The sequence below is a fragment of the Varanus komodoensis genome, unplaced genomic scaffold, assembly GCF_004798865.1.
Source record: "Varanus komodoensis strain SLA01 unplaced genomic scaffold, ASM479886v1 scaffold1, whole genome shotgun sequence".
Lineage (NCBI taxonomy): Eukaryota > Metazoa > Chordata > Lepidosauria > Squamata > Varanidae > Varanus > Varanus komodoensis.
In genome coordinates this window covers 131444035-131463956 of record NW_025335268.1, presented here as the reverse complement: position 1 = coordinate 131463956, position 19922 = coordinate 131444035, and the positions used below count along the sequence as shown (strand labels likewise).

Below are 19922 nucleotides of genomic sequence, written 5' to 3'. Positions count from 1 at the left end.
CCAGTAAGCTTCATGTCTGAGTAGGGACTAGAATCCAAGTCTCCAGTCTCTTACATTCTAACAACCACACCACACCACACCGGCTCTTGGCACTTTGCACCTCTAATCAAATAAGAATCCTAAGTAGCAGAGTTTGGAAAGATTTCAGCTTGAGACATTGGAGAGTTGCTGCTGACCAAAGTGGAACCACTGCCTCAGTTCACTGACTGAAATATGGATCAAACTGGAGTGAGTGAGCAAGCTAGCTTGCTGCTCCTGCTGAGCTGAAAAATCCCTGGACACTAATTCCTGATCATTCTGGGCTTTCCAGGGTTTGCTTAGACCCTGCCTAGCCAATGATGTGTGAAAGAAGTCGGTGTTAGCCTAACTTAAATGTCACACATTTCAAAAGGTCTACTCTTAGTATGACTACAATTGGATACAACCCACTGTATGAATATTATAGACACCTAAAACATGTATTTATCACATTCATGCTTCACATTTTTATAAGAACTTGAAAGATCTTAGATTTATATCTGAGAAGGTAAAGTGTGAAGTGAAGAAGATAAAACATGCCTTTATCAAGGTTGCTGAAAGATAGGTTCTGAACTTGATTCACACAGATAATTAGAAATATACAAATGGCTATTGATCTATGGAATAATATATTTCACCCAACCTATATGGACTCCAGTTTACAGAAGGGTTAGTTTATACCTTATCTTCATGCACACTTTCCTTCTCATTAGACATCTAATCATCTCTTGGTAAATGTCTCTTAATCAAATCATACAACACCACATGCAAGATGGTCTCAGTGATACTCACAGGGAAGCACTTCCCACTTGATGCTGCAAAGAAAAATAGCAGAGGAAAGCTCAAGCTGCAGTTCAATGAAGACATAAAAAGCAAAAAAGCAGAACAGCATGTGGAAAATAGGATGGAAGCAATCTCCAAAAAGAAGGAGATAAAAGTCAGCTTCTATCGAAAGCAACTGCACAATGCAAGCAAATGAACGTTAAAGAATTACTGGGCTGGCACAATCATATTCACAGCTCTTTTTCAAGCTGATGCAAATGAGCAGAAGGGTGCTTAAAAAGCTCTCACCTATGCTTTAAGACTTGCCCAAGAGACACACTCCAGGTTTGGTATGAGCAATTTGCTGGAGTTGAGACCATTGGCCTTTGTCAGTTGCTGTTTTTTAAAGTGATGCTACTGAGGAAAAGTTCTACAAAGTAAAGCCAGTTTTCCATGCCACCTTTAATTTGCAGAGTTTTTCCCACTGCAGAGTTTTGCCTCTAGCACAAGTTTTATTCATATAGTACAGCAGAAAGCTAGGCCATAAGAATATGGCCTCTGGCCTATCAAAACAAACGATTTTTGTCTCTATGCCAATCTAGTACCCTCCTGATGTTTTAGACTACAACTTCCAGACTACTTGACTATTGGCTATGGTGGATCAGGTGATGCCACTTGAAGTTCAAAACACAGGGAGAGTGCTAGACTGGGGAAGTCTGATTTAATCAGTTCCTGCCCAGGAACCTGCCCTAGCAGAAGCCTCGGTTTGAAGTACCCACTGCAAAACTGGTTCATAACCATATGTTTAGAAAGTATCCCATTGTCTGAGAAAGCAGCAGCTGATAAAAAGAAAAACCAAAGAAAAACAGGCAAACAAACAGCAATTTTTGCCGAAAGAAGACAATAGTTATTTGGCAATGCACTCAAACTGCACTGGACAAGTAGGTGAAAACACACATTTATTCAAGCTAAGGGCTAGATGTAGCAGCCTGAGTCACTGAAAACTAAAACTCTTAGGCTGAAATCCTCAGTGCTGAAGCATTCGAAAAATTTAACCATTTGGTGGGGTGAGGTCTTTGCCCAAGATCCAAAAGGTCATGCATAGAGGTCATTGTATCTAGGTCTTCTGGGCCGTGCCTTCCTTGATAAGTCACACCTGAAGGTCAGGGGACTCTTTAAAGTGGCTTTAGATGTGCTGCAGAAAGCTGCAGCTTGAAAGACAAACAGACAACTTGATACCGTGGCACAGAAGCATCCTAATCTCCCAGGGATGGCTCCTTGGATGCTGGCCATTGATCGTAGTGTTATTCAATAATTGCAAGTAAGCCCTCCCCAATAATTTTCACTGGTAATGCAAAAATCACATTCTCTACATTGGAGAACAGCAATGGCATGCACCATAATGCTGTGTAATTTTTTTGTACTATTCTGGACTGGGATGGAAGGTAAGGATAGAGGAATTACCACCTGAACACTGTCTTGCGGCTTCTGTTGATCAGCCCCATCCTGAGCCTCCAGGAACAACAGAGACCCTGCTGGACTGAGAGGCTTGCTCCCAACACTGTAATTGCGAGGCCGTTTTACTGTGTCCGGACTGGCTAGTGGTGTAAAGCTGTTCCTTCTCATCCTTACAGGGGTTTGGCTCTTTGGAAGGTTGTTCTAATTGAAAAGGGAGGATATCATAAGACTTGACAAACTGAGCTACAAGATCTTAAATCAATATTATTACCCTGAGTATTTCTGATGATAAACATAAACACATGACTTTTTATGTATTTATTATATTTTACACTGTCCATCAGCTCAAAGGCTCCGTGGGTAGTTCACAGAAATTTATAACTACTTGCCATGGTGCACTCATTTTCAAAGAAAGTACAGAATTTCCATTCTCTTTTACAATTCACTCAAGTACCCAGCCATCCAGCTATTGCTGTATCCTGAGGCCTGTTGATATATTACCAGGCCAATGAATTCTTTCCTGTGCCACAGAAGTTGGAGATTTTCCCCCTCCTACTTGTAGCTCCTCTAAGGTGCAGAAAAGGGTATAATTTGCTACTTCTCCAACACAAAGATTCAGCAGCCCAGTACTGTATTTTAAGAACCATGCTGAAGTAGACTAAAAGTCCTTCTAGGTCAGCATTCTGCTCACCAAGTGGTGAACCAGCTGCTCACAGAAAACCCACAAGCAGGACACAAGTGCAATAGACTCCAAGTTCTAATATTATAACAGAGGTGGCTTTGCATCTTCCTGAGCAAAGCAAGGGACCAGGTTTTGCTGAACTGTAGTCCCTCACATCACACATCTGAAAAGCTGCTCCAAGAGGGCTGAGGACCTCTTGGGGTACAACACAGAGGCTGCAGTAGGTAAGGATGAATCAGGAGCCTCTCACTGCACAAGTCATCACTGGATACAGTTGTCTGTATCCATAACAGAACATCTCCATCACCTTCTGTAAACTAATACTAATTGTGAAAATATCTAAAAGAACTGATCTACAAATTTTTGGGAAAGCCATTATAGAGTGACAGTGCTAACTTTCCTTTCATTATCTTGAAACATCAACTGAAATGGCATCTTCTAACTGTTCCCCTAATATCAGAATGAATTAGATTTGGAAATCTAGTGAAATGTGCATTTTTCTAGTTAAGCAATCTCAGTAAAGTTCAGCAAAAGCTTACCAGGGAATCAAAAGGCAAGGAAAAGAAAAACAAAAACAAAATTCTGCTCTGGCCAAGGTCAATTTAAAAAAGACTTGCTGTGAATATGGCTCAAGGTCTCTTTATACATAATATAAATCTTCCCCACAAGTTATATGACTTCAGATATTCCTCTTAGATAAGTTCTAGCTGTTTGATTTCTGAAACTGGGGCAATTTCACAGGGACCCTGATTTTCAGACTCTACTTTTCTACAGTGGAGGTTTTGGATCCAGATGTAGTCAGAGAGGACCGATTGAAATGAATGGAACTTTAGTTAGTCATGATTTGTTGATGTCTCACTGATCTCAGTGGCTTTACTGTAACTATATCTGAAACTGGAGACAACCCAATTTTTTGCTGCTACAGATAAAGCATCATCCTTTGATGAAAATGTGGAATTACTTGAGAGTTACTTAGTAGACATATTCCTGGGTGTAGGGTTGTGCCGACATGTATCTTTCAGCAGCTTTCATGATGGCACAAAGCCTCACACATCCTTCTCTTGCTCTTGCATGGAACAGTCACAGAGGAAATGTCAGTAAGTTATACTACAGTACTGTTATGCTTTCTTACAATGAACTTGGGACCTTATCCAAAGGTTCATTGCAAGGACATGTTTCCCGCAAGTCTTTTATTGTAATCTTGTGGTTCCTTACTCACTGTTTATAGACCCTTTAGACAATGTCCCCCAGATTTGCTTCTGTTTTTTCATTATTTTTAGAATGGGGAAAATGGGATATTATGTTTGAATGTGGGAAATGGCTTTGTTTTGTCTTGTGTATTTGAGCTATTCTACTATATAGCACAGTTTCACCTATAGGTTATGCAGTGAAACTAGAATTGAACCAGATAACCCTTCAAATAGAGGATAATCCTCTGATAGCTCCCCAGAACAGAGAATAGTAGGAGACCTGGCCACCCTACAAACTATTCAGTTTTAGTTTCTTTTTCTATTTTTCTTAAGGAAATGTCTTCGCTTTCTTGACTAGTCCAGAAATTCAGTGAGAATTCAAATCAATGCAAGAATATTTCACTTCTGGAGCCTTATTTAAAAACAAAACAGAAGCTTTCTAAGTCCTAAAACTGGCCATATTATAGGACCATATTAGTCCATATATACTTCTTCCCACATTGCTTATATACATGCTTGCCCAGATAGCCATGTAGCTTTTCTCTTTACAGCATTTTCCGTATTGATTTCCTTTGTGAGAATTTCAAAATACACAACAGAGCCAGTCTGTGTGTAATTTACACTAGATGTGGAAGATTGATGGCTGGGGTACTGGTAAAAGAGTGAGTTTTGTTTCAGGAGAACGGAAGAGAAAAGCTTTTTGTAATGGAAATGTACATTCTGGAAATATTCATTTTTTAAATTAACATTACAAACTGAGAAAAATAAGACCTTATGTTTGAAAAAAAACACCTACCTAAGTAGTTCCAATACAGTGGTTCCCTAGACTTCTAGTGTTAATAATAAGTGAAACCTTCAACCAGCAAATTCCTAGGATATACATTTATGTCATATTGGAAACTAGCATCAGCAACATCTTGGAAATGTAACATGTTCAAAGCATTTAATGCTTTGGAACTCCACGAAATGCTGTAGAGAAATTTTAATAGCAGAGCTGGACCCACATGTTGAGGGGGAGGGGGGGTTAACAATCACTTAGCTTCCCCAGATTTCTAGTCTAGTTGGATGCATGATAAATTCCCCTTAACCTGTGATGGGAAGATTTCCCAAGCGGTTATAAACACAGGACATATTTTACTGCTTTAAAATGCTTTAAAAACAGACATAACTGTTTACCAAAAGTAACAATGACTAAATATCTGAGTGACTTAGGTCCAGCTTTTGAAGGAGAAAATTATTATAGTTGTGGATTGTATATTTTATAGCTCAATATACCGGCAAACAAAACGGACTGTAGATGGAATATGGTTAAGCATAATGTTTTTTCTCTTTATCTAAGGTCATTTATAGCACATTTAAACACTCTAAAACATTCAAAAAGAAGGTTAGAACATTCATGTCCAACATTTTCAAAGCATACTGTCCTGAAAGGCAGTTCTTTTTCCAAAATGCATAAAGGGATGCATTATTCAGAGCTAAATACTTAAATATTATTTTTAAATATTAGAACTCCTCACAGAAAATTTCAACCTAAGAAACTACTGCAAGAGGATCAATCTCTCTCTAAAATTTTGGAAGGCTGAGTGTGCCAGAAAAATCCTAATCTCTTTTCAAGTGAGGACACAGTAGGCTATATCTGCATTTAACTATGAAATTCTTATTGTTTCCAAAGGCCTTATATGAACCCTTACAACTTGATCCATATACTTAATGAAGCTGAATGCTTTGGCCTAGATTGTTGAAGTTAATGGGGCTGAACAGTTTACATTCAAGTACTTCAGGTCAACATAGTCATGGACAGAACTCTCAATATGTAAAACAGAAGACACAAGCAAGGATTTCTATAAAATACATACTATTGTGGATGGCTTGTCTCTGTGCGTGTCCACAGCTTCAACATTCAGGGAAATCATTTCCAATTTGCACCCTTTACAAATTTGAAAATACAAGAAACTTTAAAATCATGTATTACTTTGGAGAAAAAAATAGAGAAACAAAAAAGCAATGTATACCAAGAAAAAACTGAAATAACTTAGTTCCAAAACTGAAACAGGGCAATGGGGGAAGGCCTATGCAACAGCTGGACAAAACAATGGCCCCAAAACATTTGACTGGACCTTTTTTAAATTTCTGACAAACTTTTTTTAAGTTATGGGCCACTTTACAATGGAAAACAAGTTTCTTGGAGGTTAAGACTGCAATTCTTTACATGCTTACTAAACAGCCATATTAAACTCACTGGGACTTATTTCTCCACAGGCATTTTAAAGTCTTAAGCTAGCTAAAAGGATTTCTTCTCCTTTGTTCCCACTGAAGCATGATCTAATAAATACGTAAGCAGATATTTACCATATGCAACTGGTGTGAGTTTCAAGATGGTATGAAGAGGGCACTTCAGGTAGGGTAGCTCATCTATAAGAATATAAGGAGAAATTAACAAATAGATGTCTCAGGCATGGTTCAAAATGCAAAATGTGCTATCTGGAACTCTCCTTGTTACCTCAATACACAGGAAGTTAACTATAAACATGAATGAATGGATCTACAAACTCAGAAGAGTGACCCTGAGAGAACGTGGGAAACAGGTTAAGAAGGTAGTTAAACAGCCTAATATGTCTTATCAGTGAAACTTGATGCATATTATTACTACTACTACTATTATTATTACTATTATTATTACTACTACTATTATTATTATTATTACATTGCCCTTATACTCTACCTTTCTTGCCTTTTTGCATTTTGCAAGGAAGCCAAGGCAGCTTACATGGTTTTCTTTCTCTTCATTTTATGCACATAACAACCTAACAACCACACCCCTGTGAGACAGGTTAGGCTGAGAGCCAGTGTGGTGTAGTCATTAAGAGAGCGGAACTGGGACACAGTCTCAAAAGTGTAGTTGCACCATAGATTTGTATAATGGAGTATCATTTTGCATTTTATTCCTCTCATTTTTGTTCCTAATGTGGAATTTGCTTTTTTCCCCTCAGCAGCTACAAGCGGGGCAAACATTTTCATCAAGCTGTCAACCACAGCTTTAAGTTCTCGTTTCTAGTCAGTTATCACTATCTGAGATGGACCACAGCAGGGGAGGAAAGAGTTAAATCTCTTCTCACTATAGTCCTTATGAAAGCATACCTGCCTTCATTTATTTATTGGTAAATAATAACAACACAACCCTGTTGAGGTTATTGATGATGCATTTGACATCATGTCTTTGTTAGCCCTGTGTTGTTCCCAATAAGGACCTCCTTCGCATTGGTGCAGATGTACAAAGAATGGTTAGATTTTTTTACCTGCACTCTTATCAAGGAAATAGGCCAGTAAGCATCTCATAACTGCCTGGTGAGAAATAACAAGGATGTTGCCCTGTCGTTCAAGCTCCATAATCACAGGCTCCAAGCGCTGGACTAAGTCTTGATAAGACTAACAAACAAAATAAAATACTGGTCAGAAACAAAGAAGTCTTCTCATTTCACACACAGAAAACTTTTCAAAGTGATCACTGTTTGAAAGGAATTAATGTAACACTGTGTTAATATATTTGTATCTGTTTAACAAATCATAAGCCTTATTCTAGAGAACACACAGCTCAAATGTGACCATTCCAAGAGAAAATACTTAAGGTAGGCAAGTGACAAAAAAGTTACACAGAGCTAGAAGATACCTCTATCTTAAAGATCAGGAACTTTCCCCTGTGTTATGAGTATTATTCCAATTTATAAAAAACTGTCTGAATTTTTATTTTAAAAATCTATAATGTACAACAACTTGAGATTTGAGATTATCTGGCAGGCTTGCAATGATTTCAGATGATCCTTATACATCACCAAGGATTTGATAATAGATAAGTTTGGACATCATGGCAAACCATGCCATGGTTTATAGTGAAAGAAAAGAGTAGCCTTTCCCCTACTCTGGCATAGTCACAAGAAGTTCAGAAGTTTTCACTTCCATTTTTTGTTAATTCATGGCCTGCTATTAGTGTGTTACAAACAAATATAATTAAAATTAACCACAGTTTTTTTGAGTTTGGTTGAAATGATCAGGTGCAATGAATAAAAATGGGAAATGAAAGCTTCCTATCTCCATGTAATCTTTAATCCTATGAAGTTAAAATGATATTTTTTATTAACTAATTATAAAAACTCACTTCTCCTCCAGGGTAGCGATAAAGATATTTATCTTGATCCCGAAGTGCAAATTCTTCTGGATATTTCTTCTGAATTTCTTCATAGGTCATTTCTTCACATACTCCCTAGCAAAACAAAGTAATTCCAGAAGAGCAAAGAGAAATAAAAATTTGTATTCTGGAGCTACACAATTTCTCAATGGCTGAGTTTGTATGACATGACAACCCACCATGGGTTATAAGTCATGGTGTATTGGTATGTCGAGCAAACCAGACTTGATGTTGCATATGATGCTTTTTTTTTAAGCCCAGTTAGCCCTGTCAAAAACCCTGTTTAAAAGGGAGCCTGTGTTTTGATAGATGTCATCTTCATGCTCCCACAAATGGGCTAGCTTGCATTTTCCCACTTTCTTAAGCACCTTAACCACTGGAAAAACTGGAAAATTGGAAGACCTCAAGTACATCCACGACAAAAATAACTAACTAAATGAGGATCATACTACGAAAGGAGTATAAATTGCACCATTCCCCTTTTGTGAGCAAAGATAACTCATGCCTAAGGTTTGATTTGACAGCTTGCATTTTAACAGCTGTTAAGTCAAAGCAAAGTGAAAATAACCCTATTTGGACACTCTCTGGATCAGTGTCCAGGGTTAGTACCTGCTCTACATTGAATAAAACTGGGGAGAAAGATCCGAGGGGGGAAAGGGCCATAGTGAATACAAAAGGGCTCACAATTGCAGTAGGGGGAAAGAGGACACACTAGTTTGCTTTTGAGTCCCCTGCAATGCCTGTGGAAGGACCAAAGAAGAAGGGCACCCACACTGATCCCCATCATCTGTCAGGCACACCATGGGTTGCTTACACACAAGCAACCCAGTGTGGCTTGGTGTCACCTAAAGACATGAGGGACATTTATTCAAAGAGATTGTGAAAACTTATTTCAGAACATACAGGGGTTGTTCTACATATGATATTAGTTCTGACAGCATTTCTTATCACACACAGGTTTGCAGCTATGCTTTTGGAGTAAGAATAACTGAATACTCTGGAATTTACTTTTGAATAAATGCACATACGACTGAGTTGAAGCTTTTGAAATTAAGACTAAGGATGCATCTGAATCTGACTTAATTATTCAGAATAGCTATATTCTCATGATTTCTTAAAGCAGGGGTCTCAAACTCAACTTACCTGGCGGCCAATGGAAGTAGAGTCTGGGTGAGGCTGGGCCACATCAAGTATTCCACCACCGCCTTGGTGGTGGGCCGCTCATCCCGCGGCCGGCCTGGGCGCCGCCGGCACTTTGAAGGCCACAGGGCCCCTCCCCCGTGCCCGCCCGTCCCGGCAATTGGCCCGCGGGCTGTGAGTTTGAGACCCCTGTCTTAAAGGAAAGATTTAAAAATGTGGCAAAATGAATTGCTTGGAAAAAAAAAAATACCCACCCCATCACCATGGGTTCAACATTTAGCCTTTCCAGTATTCTACTCACAGCATCAATCTCGTTCAATATCTTCCATTGTTCATATGGTACCCCCAAGGCCTCTGCTGTCTGGATTGTTCTCTTCAATTGGCTAGTCCAAACTTTCAGATCCACAATCTCCTGCTCTCTGATGAACTTTTTCAGTGCTTGTGCAAACTAGGAGGCAAGATTGTGCTATCAAGAGGCTTGTGCAAATTTCACAGTGACACTAGCAAAAGATTCCTTGCTAATTCTCACAAAGATGTGAATATCAACCTGCATTACATGTTGCTCACATTGACTGGGGAAGACTGCTACAGTGGCATGAAGGAATGAGGATTTTGAAGGTGTGAATGACTTGGGTCTGGGGCAAAGCAAAACCCTTTCAGTATATATAACAGTGGCAAAAATGTGGTTTGGGCAAAGTGCCCCAACCATCCTGCCAGTCACTCCACCAATCAGATTTGTTTCACATGGGCATTTTCCTTCTGGGCCAAAGCCCACAATGCCACAGAGCAGGTCTCATACCGGAGGCCATTTCACATCCCACCCCAAAACTGTTCCATACCCCTAATCTAGAAAGCACGTACAAGAACATAGACAATAGCACATTCTTTAGAACCTTGCTGATGTAAATGGTCACAAGTTTCTATGACAACTGACATATTTATTTTAAAAAGTCTGCTTTTCCAGGAGAAATACATGGAAAATGTGTAAGTATCTAAGAATTTGTTCAGCTATTTTTAATGAGCTCATTTGTTACACCATTAGGAGTGCAAGTTGGAGAATAAATTTAGGATGAAAGTTTTATTGCATGTGACTGCTATATATTTCTACCCTTCAGCTCAATAGAAACTGAGCATCTGCAAAAACAAACAAAAAAGAGCCTTGATTTAGGACATGATATGAGCAATAAACCTCACACTTAGATGTCATACCTGCTTCCCACGTGTTGACAGGCCTGAATCCCCACCAATCTTACGAACAAGGTTGCACTCACTCTCACCATGTCTACAAAGATAGATGGTGCGTGGCTGGACATGAATATTCATGAGGTAATAGACGATTTTACTTTGGATGTAATCCTGGACACGGTTGACAAGAAAGCGTTGCCCTACATTGATCACTTTAATGAAAGAACGGTCTCTGGAATTAAGAAACAGTGGGTATCAGAACACGACAATAATTAATGGCATAGTTGCCTTTGCATATACATGATTTACAGTCCTTGAGAACCTGTATTCACGATTAGTTTACCTCACATCAGCACCACAGCAATTGATAACCACTGACTTACACAAACTATATTGGGAATCTATGTGCATTTATAGGTGCCGATGAAGGCCCTGTTTGAATAGATCAAACTGATCTACCTGGAAGCTCCTGCTGCTAAAATGTTAGCAGCCATAATTGAAAATGAGTATCTTAGGGCTGACACACAACTTCATAGTCCTCACTCACTAGCTGTAACACAGAGTGGCTTGAATATAGAAATGACTTGAGTGTGGAGATAAACTTTATAGAAGCTCCCATCAGTTATTACTCTGTGAAGCTGCCTTGTACCTGCCCAATAGACCCATTATCCAAATAATACATGGGGAACTGGATTAATAACCACATATAGAATTTTCATATCACTAGGTATCAACTCAAATACTACAACATCATATAAACCTTTGAAGCAACACAGAAAGACCGATGCACCAAGATGTGCAAATTGCTCCCAGGCTGATAGCATATTCTGCTATCCTGGGCACTATAATGGCCAAGCTTGTTTCATTTGTTTATTCAGTTGTCCATGCATGACTAGACAGCAGACAAACTCATTTTCCACCTGGTATACTTAAGTGGTGAACTATTCATTACATGATTTCTAGTGTGACTGGCATGGTGATTTAAAAAACATCCCTATGAAGGGTATGAAGAAATAAACCAAAACCTGGATATTGCCTAAAATATGGGATATGAAACTACTGGGTAAATAAAGGACAGCATCCAGCAGGGTTTCTGGGTTCCCACTGGTTGTGATATGCCAGCAGGAGTTGCTGCTTACACTATGTGAATATAGCACTTCATAAAGCAAGTGCTGAAATGGGCAGAAATGCTAGGCTTTGGATTGGGATAGGGCAGTGGAGCTCCCTTCTGCAAACTGCTGGCCTGGTCTATCCTAAAACAAGCCTTTCCATTTGTTTCAGCTTGCTTTATGAAGCATTGCACCCCTGTTGTACAACCAGTTGTTCCCAGTGGTGGATGGTAATAACAGAATACCACCCATTGCTATAAGCCGGCAATGGGTGAATTCCCCTGTACTCTGTATGGAATTGGTTCAATAGTCACAACCTTTGTCAGAGAACTCTTGGGTCATTAAATATCCTTTAGGAATTCTTGCAAAGCATAACTTTGTTTAAACTATGACAGGTTAACTCACTGGCAATGAAAAATAGATGACAATGTATGGGGAAGTTGAAAATTCATTGCTTGGCTTAGAGTGTAAAATGAAATTCTGTGCATATGCAGAGAAAAATTTATGAGGAAAGTATTTTATCTGAAACTGTCGAACCTGGGCAAATTCATGTTCTGATCAGGTAGCTATAAATTTTGGCAACAATGTTATTTACAGCTCAGTAGCAGTTAAAATATTAGACATACAGCGATACACTTACAATGCAACTTCTATGATGAGCAAGTTTTTGCTGTAGTAGATGAGTGCTTTGAAGCCAGAAGCCTAATTCTAGAATGGCTTGAGGGGGCATTTAGAAAGTATTTTTAGTCCTCCATGATATAGAACTTTAATCACATAAGGAATAACTGAAATGGCAGTCCCAGGAGACCAAAAATAAAAAATCCTGGTATAAAACCGCTCTTTCTGCTAACATCCATAGTGGTGTTGGATGTTCTAAACAGGAGGAAGAAAGAGCAAATTCAACTCACTTGAACTTCCTTTCTTACTGCTTCTTTAGAGCATTACCTATGATCCATATATTTCCAAAATTGATAAAACAACACATCTGCTCTGCATCTGTTTTCAAAAAATACAGTACTTTGGCTTCAGAGATGTGCCAGTGGAAGTCGGTGGGTTGAAGGCAATTTTTCCTGCCCCTTCTCCCACAGCAGGTCACCTCTCTTGAAGACTGGAGTGCCACTTGGCTTTTTACTCCCAAGGTGATGACATGGAAATCTTATGACTTCTTTGCTGTATATCTTACTTGTCATAATTAACTGGATCAAGAGGCTGATAAGTGACTTTATAGCACTCTATTCGCTTCAGGAAATCATCCATTACATTCTCTCGGTTTCTCTCGGGGTAGTCAGGACTGGAGACTTTCACTTCCTGATAGGACCAAAAGAAACTTATATATACTTTACTGAGTCAATCAGATTTGGCAATACATATTCTTTATACATAGCAATAATAACATATATCAAACATCTCAGACTTTTTGGAACCCTGGGCACATTTGAGAAAATGCTGTTGGCACCAACACAAAATGCCTAAGTGGCTGATCACATTGGTGTCTACCTGTCATGCTATGGACCTCAGGCTGCATCTTATTCAGCAAAAACTTGTTTTCCTGTCTGTTGCACATCACAACCCCTCTCTTTAATGTGGGATTGTCTGAGCCAGCTACTAGGAGTGCAGTACAGCTAATACGTCTTTTGGCAATATCTGGTAATTGCTTCATTTTGTGAGAAGGTCATTACAGAGATAAATGTTGTGGTTCTTCTGGAGCAATTGCCACTGTACACATTCTTCAATTATTTACCTACTTCATGGAAATTAAAAAATGGGCAGCATAAATTGATTTTCTGCACCACTTTGATATCTAAAGCACCAAGAGTTAGTGCGGTGGAATGGCTAGAATGTTGGAATGGGGATCCAGGAGATCAGGGTTCTAGTCTTCACTCAGCCATGAAGCTCATTGGGTGACTTTGGGCCAGGTACAGACCTGCGGCCCAACCTGCCTCGCAAGGCTGTTGTGAGGAGAAAATGTAACTATGTAGATTGCATTGAGTTCCTTATGAGAGGAGAAAAGGTCAGATAGAAATACAATGTAATAATGATAATGATGTGACAGTGGAAAGCTAAACACCTCCTAGAAGCAATGGACTGAGGACTTCCAACACTTTCAACAGATGGCGTACAGACACCACCTTCAAATGGATATTTATTTGTAAATTTGGTCTGCTTTTGTTGAATCTTATGTGTAGTTACTAGAAAGTTGTATGCATTTCATACAAATCCATGTATGTATATTTAAAAAAACCTGAAAAGGTTTATACATTTGTTTTTTGGATGCTCACAGGCCCCATGTTCAGGACCTCTTGCTAAGTACCGTTGAAGGTACCCATAATGCCACACCGGGGACACTTACTTTCTAAATAGCCATGATACCATCCCTACACAGCTTCCTTAAAATCAGTATCTGATGTTAGTTCTACATACCAAAGAGCCACAAAAATTAATGGGACTGAAATTATTTTTACTTATTCCTACTCATGGCATAGAAACAAAGCACATGCATTTGCTATGAGGAGAGGCAGACTGGACTGCTCTTTCTTTTTCACCTTTGCATGCAAGAAGTTTGCAGGCCAGGCTTCATATGAAAATATGCCCCAAAGTCAATATTTTAGCTTCAAAATGTACATCATTCAGGTGAAGACAACTCTTTATTTCAGGTTTCCATGCTTGAACCAAGACTGACTGTTTTTCTTAAGGACTGAATGTAAGGAGGGGGTTGCCAACATTTCCCAGTTTCTACATGGGTGCACATCACATGAAATTGCAATAACCTTATGAAGCAAGGGACTTCATAATGTACCATTATGAGGAGAATGTGTGCATGTAGAGCTGGCCAATGGAAACAGTCACTTCCTCTCCACCCAAGAATGTCATATCATGCCTAGGAAGCATTTTGTCCCAGATTAGAAATGAACTCAGCCAGGCTTCTGAGAACAGCCTAATCACTGTTTGAAGTGGTAGCAAAGTTTTTATTTTCTTTCTGTAAACAAAAATGAAAATGGAGAAGTCCTTGGCCACCTCATCATGAATGGTAAGTTTGGCCCCCGTTCAAACATTCTGAGAATTTGCCCACTCCAAAGGTTAACCCAATCTCTAGGGACCAATTGTATTTTCCAGAAAGCTACAATAATTGCTGGGCCAAATACTAATACTATCTTGCTTAGGATTGTCTTCACATTCTGAGAAGAGATCTCCAAAGTTTGGAGAGGAGTCTTTTCCTAGGCCTACCTGGAGATGCCACTGATTGAACCTGAGACCTTTTACATGCAAAACATGTAAGCTATCAATAAATTACAGCCCTTCGCTAAGACATATTGCTTACATAAAATTCACTGTTTCACAGAACACAGCTGTACCAGCAGCAATCACAAAGGATGTATGAAGTGCTGAGTTCATCTTACAAATCTTTTGCTCATCACAAAAGTGAGATCAGTCTCTATTAACGATAAAGCCTCTAGATGGCAGTCAATTAAAGTAGGATGCTACATGGGCAGCTTTTGGAGGATATACAATACGAACCAATATATTGGCTGCAATGACTTCTGGATCATCACATACAGACTCCACAAAAAATACCTGCAAAACAAAAATACATAGATAAAATGCTTAGTAAAATGCAGGTTCTCTGCAGTAATGAAAACCATGTTGACATTCACCATCTTGGAATCTTAAATGTCTCACTTATATTTTGGTACCTACAGCAACTATCACAGCCCTAGTATTACTAATTTAGTAGCAATCCTTCCTGATTAGAAGTAATCCATAATAAGGGCATGTGTCTACAGATGCTTCTTACACAAAAATCTTGTCCTTTACTATTCAACTAAAAGCACGGAGATCATTTTTGACAAGGGAGGTCAGTTTTTTCCTGTAACTTCATCCTGCTATTTTCACAAAGTATTCCACATGATACATGCTTATTATAAGCTACGTGATTAGACAGAACAGTGATAACTAAAGGGCTGTTGCCTGTAGACTTGGGAAGTGGCTTATCCTATAGGGCAACATGGTTGCTTTGCTCAGTTGCAAAGGAGTATAAATGGGCTTGCCAGATTGCCCAGTGTTCTCAATACATTTTCATGGGCAAGCTGCTGCTCCAGGAAATCTGACTTCGTCGTAGGACAAACTTCGTCATAGTTGTTGTTCATCATAACAACTTTGTTACTTTAGTTGTAACAAAGTAGTTACCTTAAAGGAATTTTCTTTTGCAAAATTTAAGATCATGTCCCGTCTCTCTCGTGTTGTGTTGGTTGCATCAAAGACCTAAACAAAAAGAAGAAAAGACAAATTTGTAATATTAAGTAGCAATAACCAGAACTGTGTATGGGATTCAGATATCCTATGTACATTGGAATTATTGGGAGACAAACTTAAGTACCTAGATGTGCAACCATCTTTGAATCTCACTATTGATTCAATAATGCATTATACTGGAGCCAACTCCAAATTGTATGGTGAATTTCAAAGAATTCAGCAGGATTTACAATAGATTCACACCCTGCATGTTTGATATACAGATAAAATCATACAATTGGGAAAATCCTATTTATTTACATGTGATTGCAAAACAGACTAAATCAAGGCAACATATCAAAATCTTCATTTATTAAAATTTTATCTGTCCCATTCCTAAAAGTCTAGAACAGTTCACAAACAAAAATAGATAGACAAACAACCAAAGCTAGCTAGGGCTGGTTCACATTTGCTGCTGTGTACTGCCTCTTTAAGAGAAAAATCCAGAAGGCCTTATTATGAGACTAGCCATATAAGAGAACTTGGTGATAAACAGCTTCCAGATTTGCAGCAGAAATCTTTGTGCTAGGCTTGTACAATCTCCTCCTCACCAATGCTGGGCACATAATAATCAGCAACTAGACGCTCTTATTTTATTTTTCATCTTATTTCCAATTTCAAATGTAGGTTAAAACAGCACAAGAGATTGGCATTAGTGAATACTGGAAAGTGAAGTATTATGAAGCATGAAAAGCAATAACTATATAAATGATTAAACCATTATCCTTGTGGCAAAGCAATTTTTTGATTTGTCATGGAACTTTCCATTTTTTCTCCTGCCTAACCACGAGAAAAGACTTTTTGGGACAACCTCCCAGTCTCAGAAGTAGGTAAATATGCTCCAAAGTTTTTCCATTCATCTAGTTTCCTAATTGCTATTTCAGAGCTGTGACCTACCTTCAGACCAAACATGCAGCTGCTGTTGTCATGATAACTCTCCCCACTCCTCTCAGACCATGACCCCCAAGCAACCAGCATCAATGACCTAGTGTGTACCTACCGCAATCTGGCCAGACTCCTCCATGAGATAAACTTTCACATCTTCAAGAGCCACCAAGGCACATTGTCTGAAAAATTGAAAAATAGAGTTTGATGAAATGAACTATAAAGCAAATGAAAAGCCAAACCATTCAAAACAATCATTCAGTGGGATAATAGTTTATAACTACATTTTGCTTTCTCCAAGGCAACTCTGTGTCTCTGTGAAAGCAAGAAATATTCAGACCTCTTTCAGTATCTACCCTCACTCAGTTCAGATTTCTGGAAGACCATTAATACTTATAGTAGTTTTTTTCTAAAACTGCCCATTTACTGAAGAAGCTAGGTGCCAGTGTACTATCCATATAAAATGTATGCAACTGGGGCATGTAAAGAAATCTGGATACTGTGCCTCAGTTCCTAACCTTCTCATTAATCCTAATTTATGTTTTCAGACTGCTCAAATTCTATTTACTCCTACCAGCTTTTCTCAAAACAAATACAGATAGTTATAGTCTAATCTTTCACAAAGTGTTTATGCTTCTTCCAAATGAGTTATATTTCTACCAACTTATACTTGTTTTTGAAATAAGTGCATTAACAGCCTGACGTTTGCCAAAACAAACAACGTTATGTCATGTTAAAGAGATAACAACACATATATAATGACTATGTATAAATTACTGTAAATGGGCATGCTCCAGCAATTTTTACTCTTGTGTGACATTGTGCCGAAGTGTCATGTTTTGCAGAAGTAGAATATTGAAGCACTTTCATGTTGTAGAGCTTAACTGTGAACTATGAAAACACACTTTTAAATGGCAAAACTGATAGTCATTGCTTGTAGAAGACATTTAGCAAAATGAATTTATTAGCAAATTTTCCACCTAGCACCAGTTTGATGTTCCCTGGTCTTCTCACATTCTTGGCTATTTTTATTCTGCCCTTCATTTTCACTCTGTCCTTCAGCCTGCTTCTTATGCTTTTCTATCTTCAAACATGGGCAGAGCAATCTTACTTTGTGTAATCTTATGTTCTGCCTTCTCAGAACCTTGAAGCAAACCGAAGCCCTGCTGAAGTAAACTCAGCTGGGCAGAAGAGAGAAACGAGCAGCATGTTTACTCTTCAAACCCTTGGCCTGGTTTTCCTTTCTTCCTCTTTTCTCCCCCAAGCCCTGCCACCTTTTTTAAAAAATAAGTTATCTCCCATTGAGCTAAAGAGAAACAAGTTAGCCTATACTAGCTCCAGTGCTGGTATAGGTCTGGATCTAGTTTGGGAGCATGTCTAAGGGCCAGGAGATACAGTTTCTCCTGGCATACCCCTGCCTCACTTTCTGACGTTGGAGAGAAGTCAGGGCCACTGAAACTTAGAGGGGTCCTCCAGAGAAGTAACTCTTTCTCCAAGGGCAAACCCTTTATGTCTACACACAGAGAGGGAGAGACAAAAAAGCCTTATCACTCCTGGATTGTAGCCTTCAGAGCAATTATACACACATTTATTTGAAAGTGAATCCACTATGTTCAGTGGATCCTACTTTCAGGAAGATGTGCACAGAATGTTCTCTGTACCATCAAGTTTTCCAAACCTAGCAATAAAAGGAATAGATTAAAGTAATTGCTATAGCACAGCCACTAGTATGAATGAGACACTGCTATTAGCTTACTTTCGAATCCTCATGGCTTCTTCATTATCATGCCTGAAGAAATCATATGATTTGTATGATTTTACAGCTTCACGACGATAGACACCTAAATTAAATACTTCAAAAACAAATTAGGGAATTCAGTTTTTTACATTCAGGAATGAACATTGTTTTGTCAAGCAAAGAAGTGATTCACATGTCTGCCGGAAGGTATTCTGATAATTTAAAAACTGCACATTAAAAACTGCAAGAATTAAGTTAAGATCTTCAGTATAATTACAGTTATTCACACTGAAATCTCACTCATTAGCTGAAATGTATAGTAAAAAGTGTTTAGTATTCTGGCATAACTTTGTAAGCACATTCTTTATACAACCTGTCACAGGAAAACTGATTTACAGGGAGTTCACAAAGAGGAATCTGGTTCATTTAGTAAAAAATGAGAAAAGTCAAGTCCATTCAGTGGACTTGTATTGGAACCTGGGTCAAGGATATAAATCTCTCTCAGCTTCAGTTCCCATCTGTAAAATGGCAGAATGTGAAGTAGGTCATGTTTATGTATTCTATTCACAAAGGGCAAGACCTCACCTAAATTATGATATCAGTGGATGAAGAACATGCCAAACTCACTTTGATTAAACATTTATGGAACTCTTTGCCTGGTTTATGTCCTATATAAGATTGCAGTGCACATTATGAATTAAGACTACAATTCACAACATACACAACCCCCATAAAGTAAGAGCGTCTAAGAACTCTGTTAAGCTCAGTGGGGCTGCTTTGAAGCAAGTTGAATGTGAACTATGAATTGGAGACTAAAAAGGCAGCATTAATCAAATTGGAGAGAAATCAGTGAATTATCACAGTTGTTATGCAGCACTGGTTCAGACAAGTGCTTCCCAATAAAGGAAGCAGTCCGTCAAAATATATAGCTATTTGATCTTTTCTTCCTCCGTGTGTGTGTGTGTGTGTGTGTGTTTTGGGAGAGGGGGGAGGGGACAGAGAAATAGTGGTAGGGACACAATGCGTTTCAATGAAAGACATCATCATCTGGATCCACCATTGCATTAATAAAGTAGGATGCCTGCACAATAAAACCCTCATCTGATGCACCACCAGATGTATCTTTAAACTCTTGCAAAGAAGTCAAAGGGCAACAGCTTCTAGTCATAGTCAATCCACTATATTAAGCTGCATTTCACACTGCCAGCTTCGTCAACCATCCATGGGCATGATCCTTTCCTCAGCTGCCTTCCATGAACCACTCAGAATCATTCTCATTCTT

At 38.8% G+C, this 19922-nt stretch overlaps 1 protein-coding gene across 9 annotated transcripts in view; it reads right to left on the bottom strand.

Annotated features, from left to right (window-relative positions):
• PFKFB2 (6-phosphofructo-2-kinase/fructose-2,6-biphosphatase 2) overlaps positions 1–19922 on the bottom strand; it is a 31232-nt gene that overhangs the window by 6885 nt on the left and 4425 nt on the right. For 5 of the 9 annotated variants that reach the window (XR_006416298.1, XM_044446394.1, XM_044446425.1 and 2 more), the window contains 13 exons: positions 18659–18755; positions 17018–17084; positions 15913–15987; positions 15244–15300; positions 12911–13035; positions 10643–10850; positions 9735–9881; positions 8264–8368; positions 7407–7536; positions 6460–6522; positions 5967–6037; positions 2245–2439; positions 811–833 (listed from right to left, as the gene is read on the bottom strand). Coding sequence is in view for 8 of the 9 variants with exons in the window: in XM_044446394.1 (XP_044302329.1) it covers positions 811–833; positions 2245–2439; positions 5967–6037; positions 6460–6522; positions 7407–7536; positions 8264–8368; positions 9735–9881; positions 10643–10850; positions 12911–13035; positions 15244–15300; positions 15913–15987; positions 17018–17084; positions 18659–18755 (1363 nt within the window). In the remaining variant the exon portion in view is untranslated. The remainder of the gene's footprint in view (positions 1–810; positions 834–2244; positions 2440–5966; positions 6038–6459; positions 6523–7406; positions 7537–8263; positions 8369–9734; positions 9882–10642; positions 10851–12910; positions 13036–15243; positions 15301–15912; positions 15988–17017; positions 17085–18658; positions 18756–19922) is intronic. The other 4 variants (XM_044446415.1, XM_044446407.1, XM_044446434.1 and 1 more) reach the window with 3 other exon arrangements.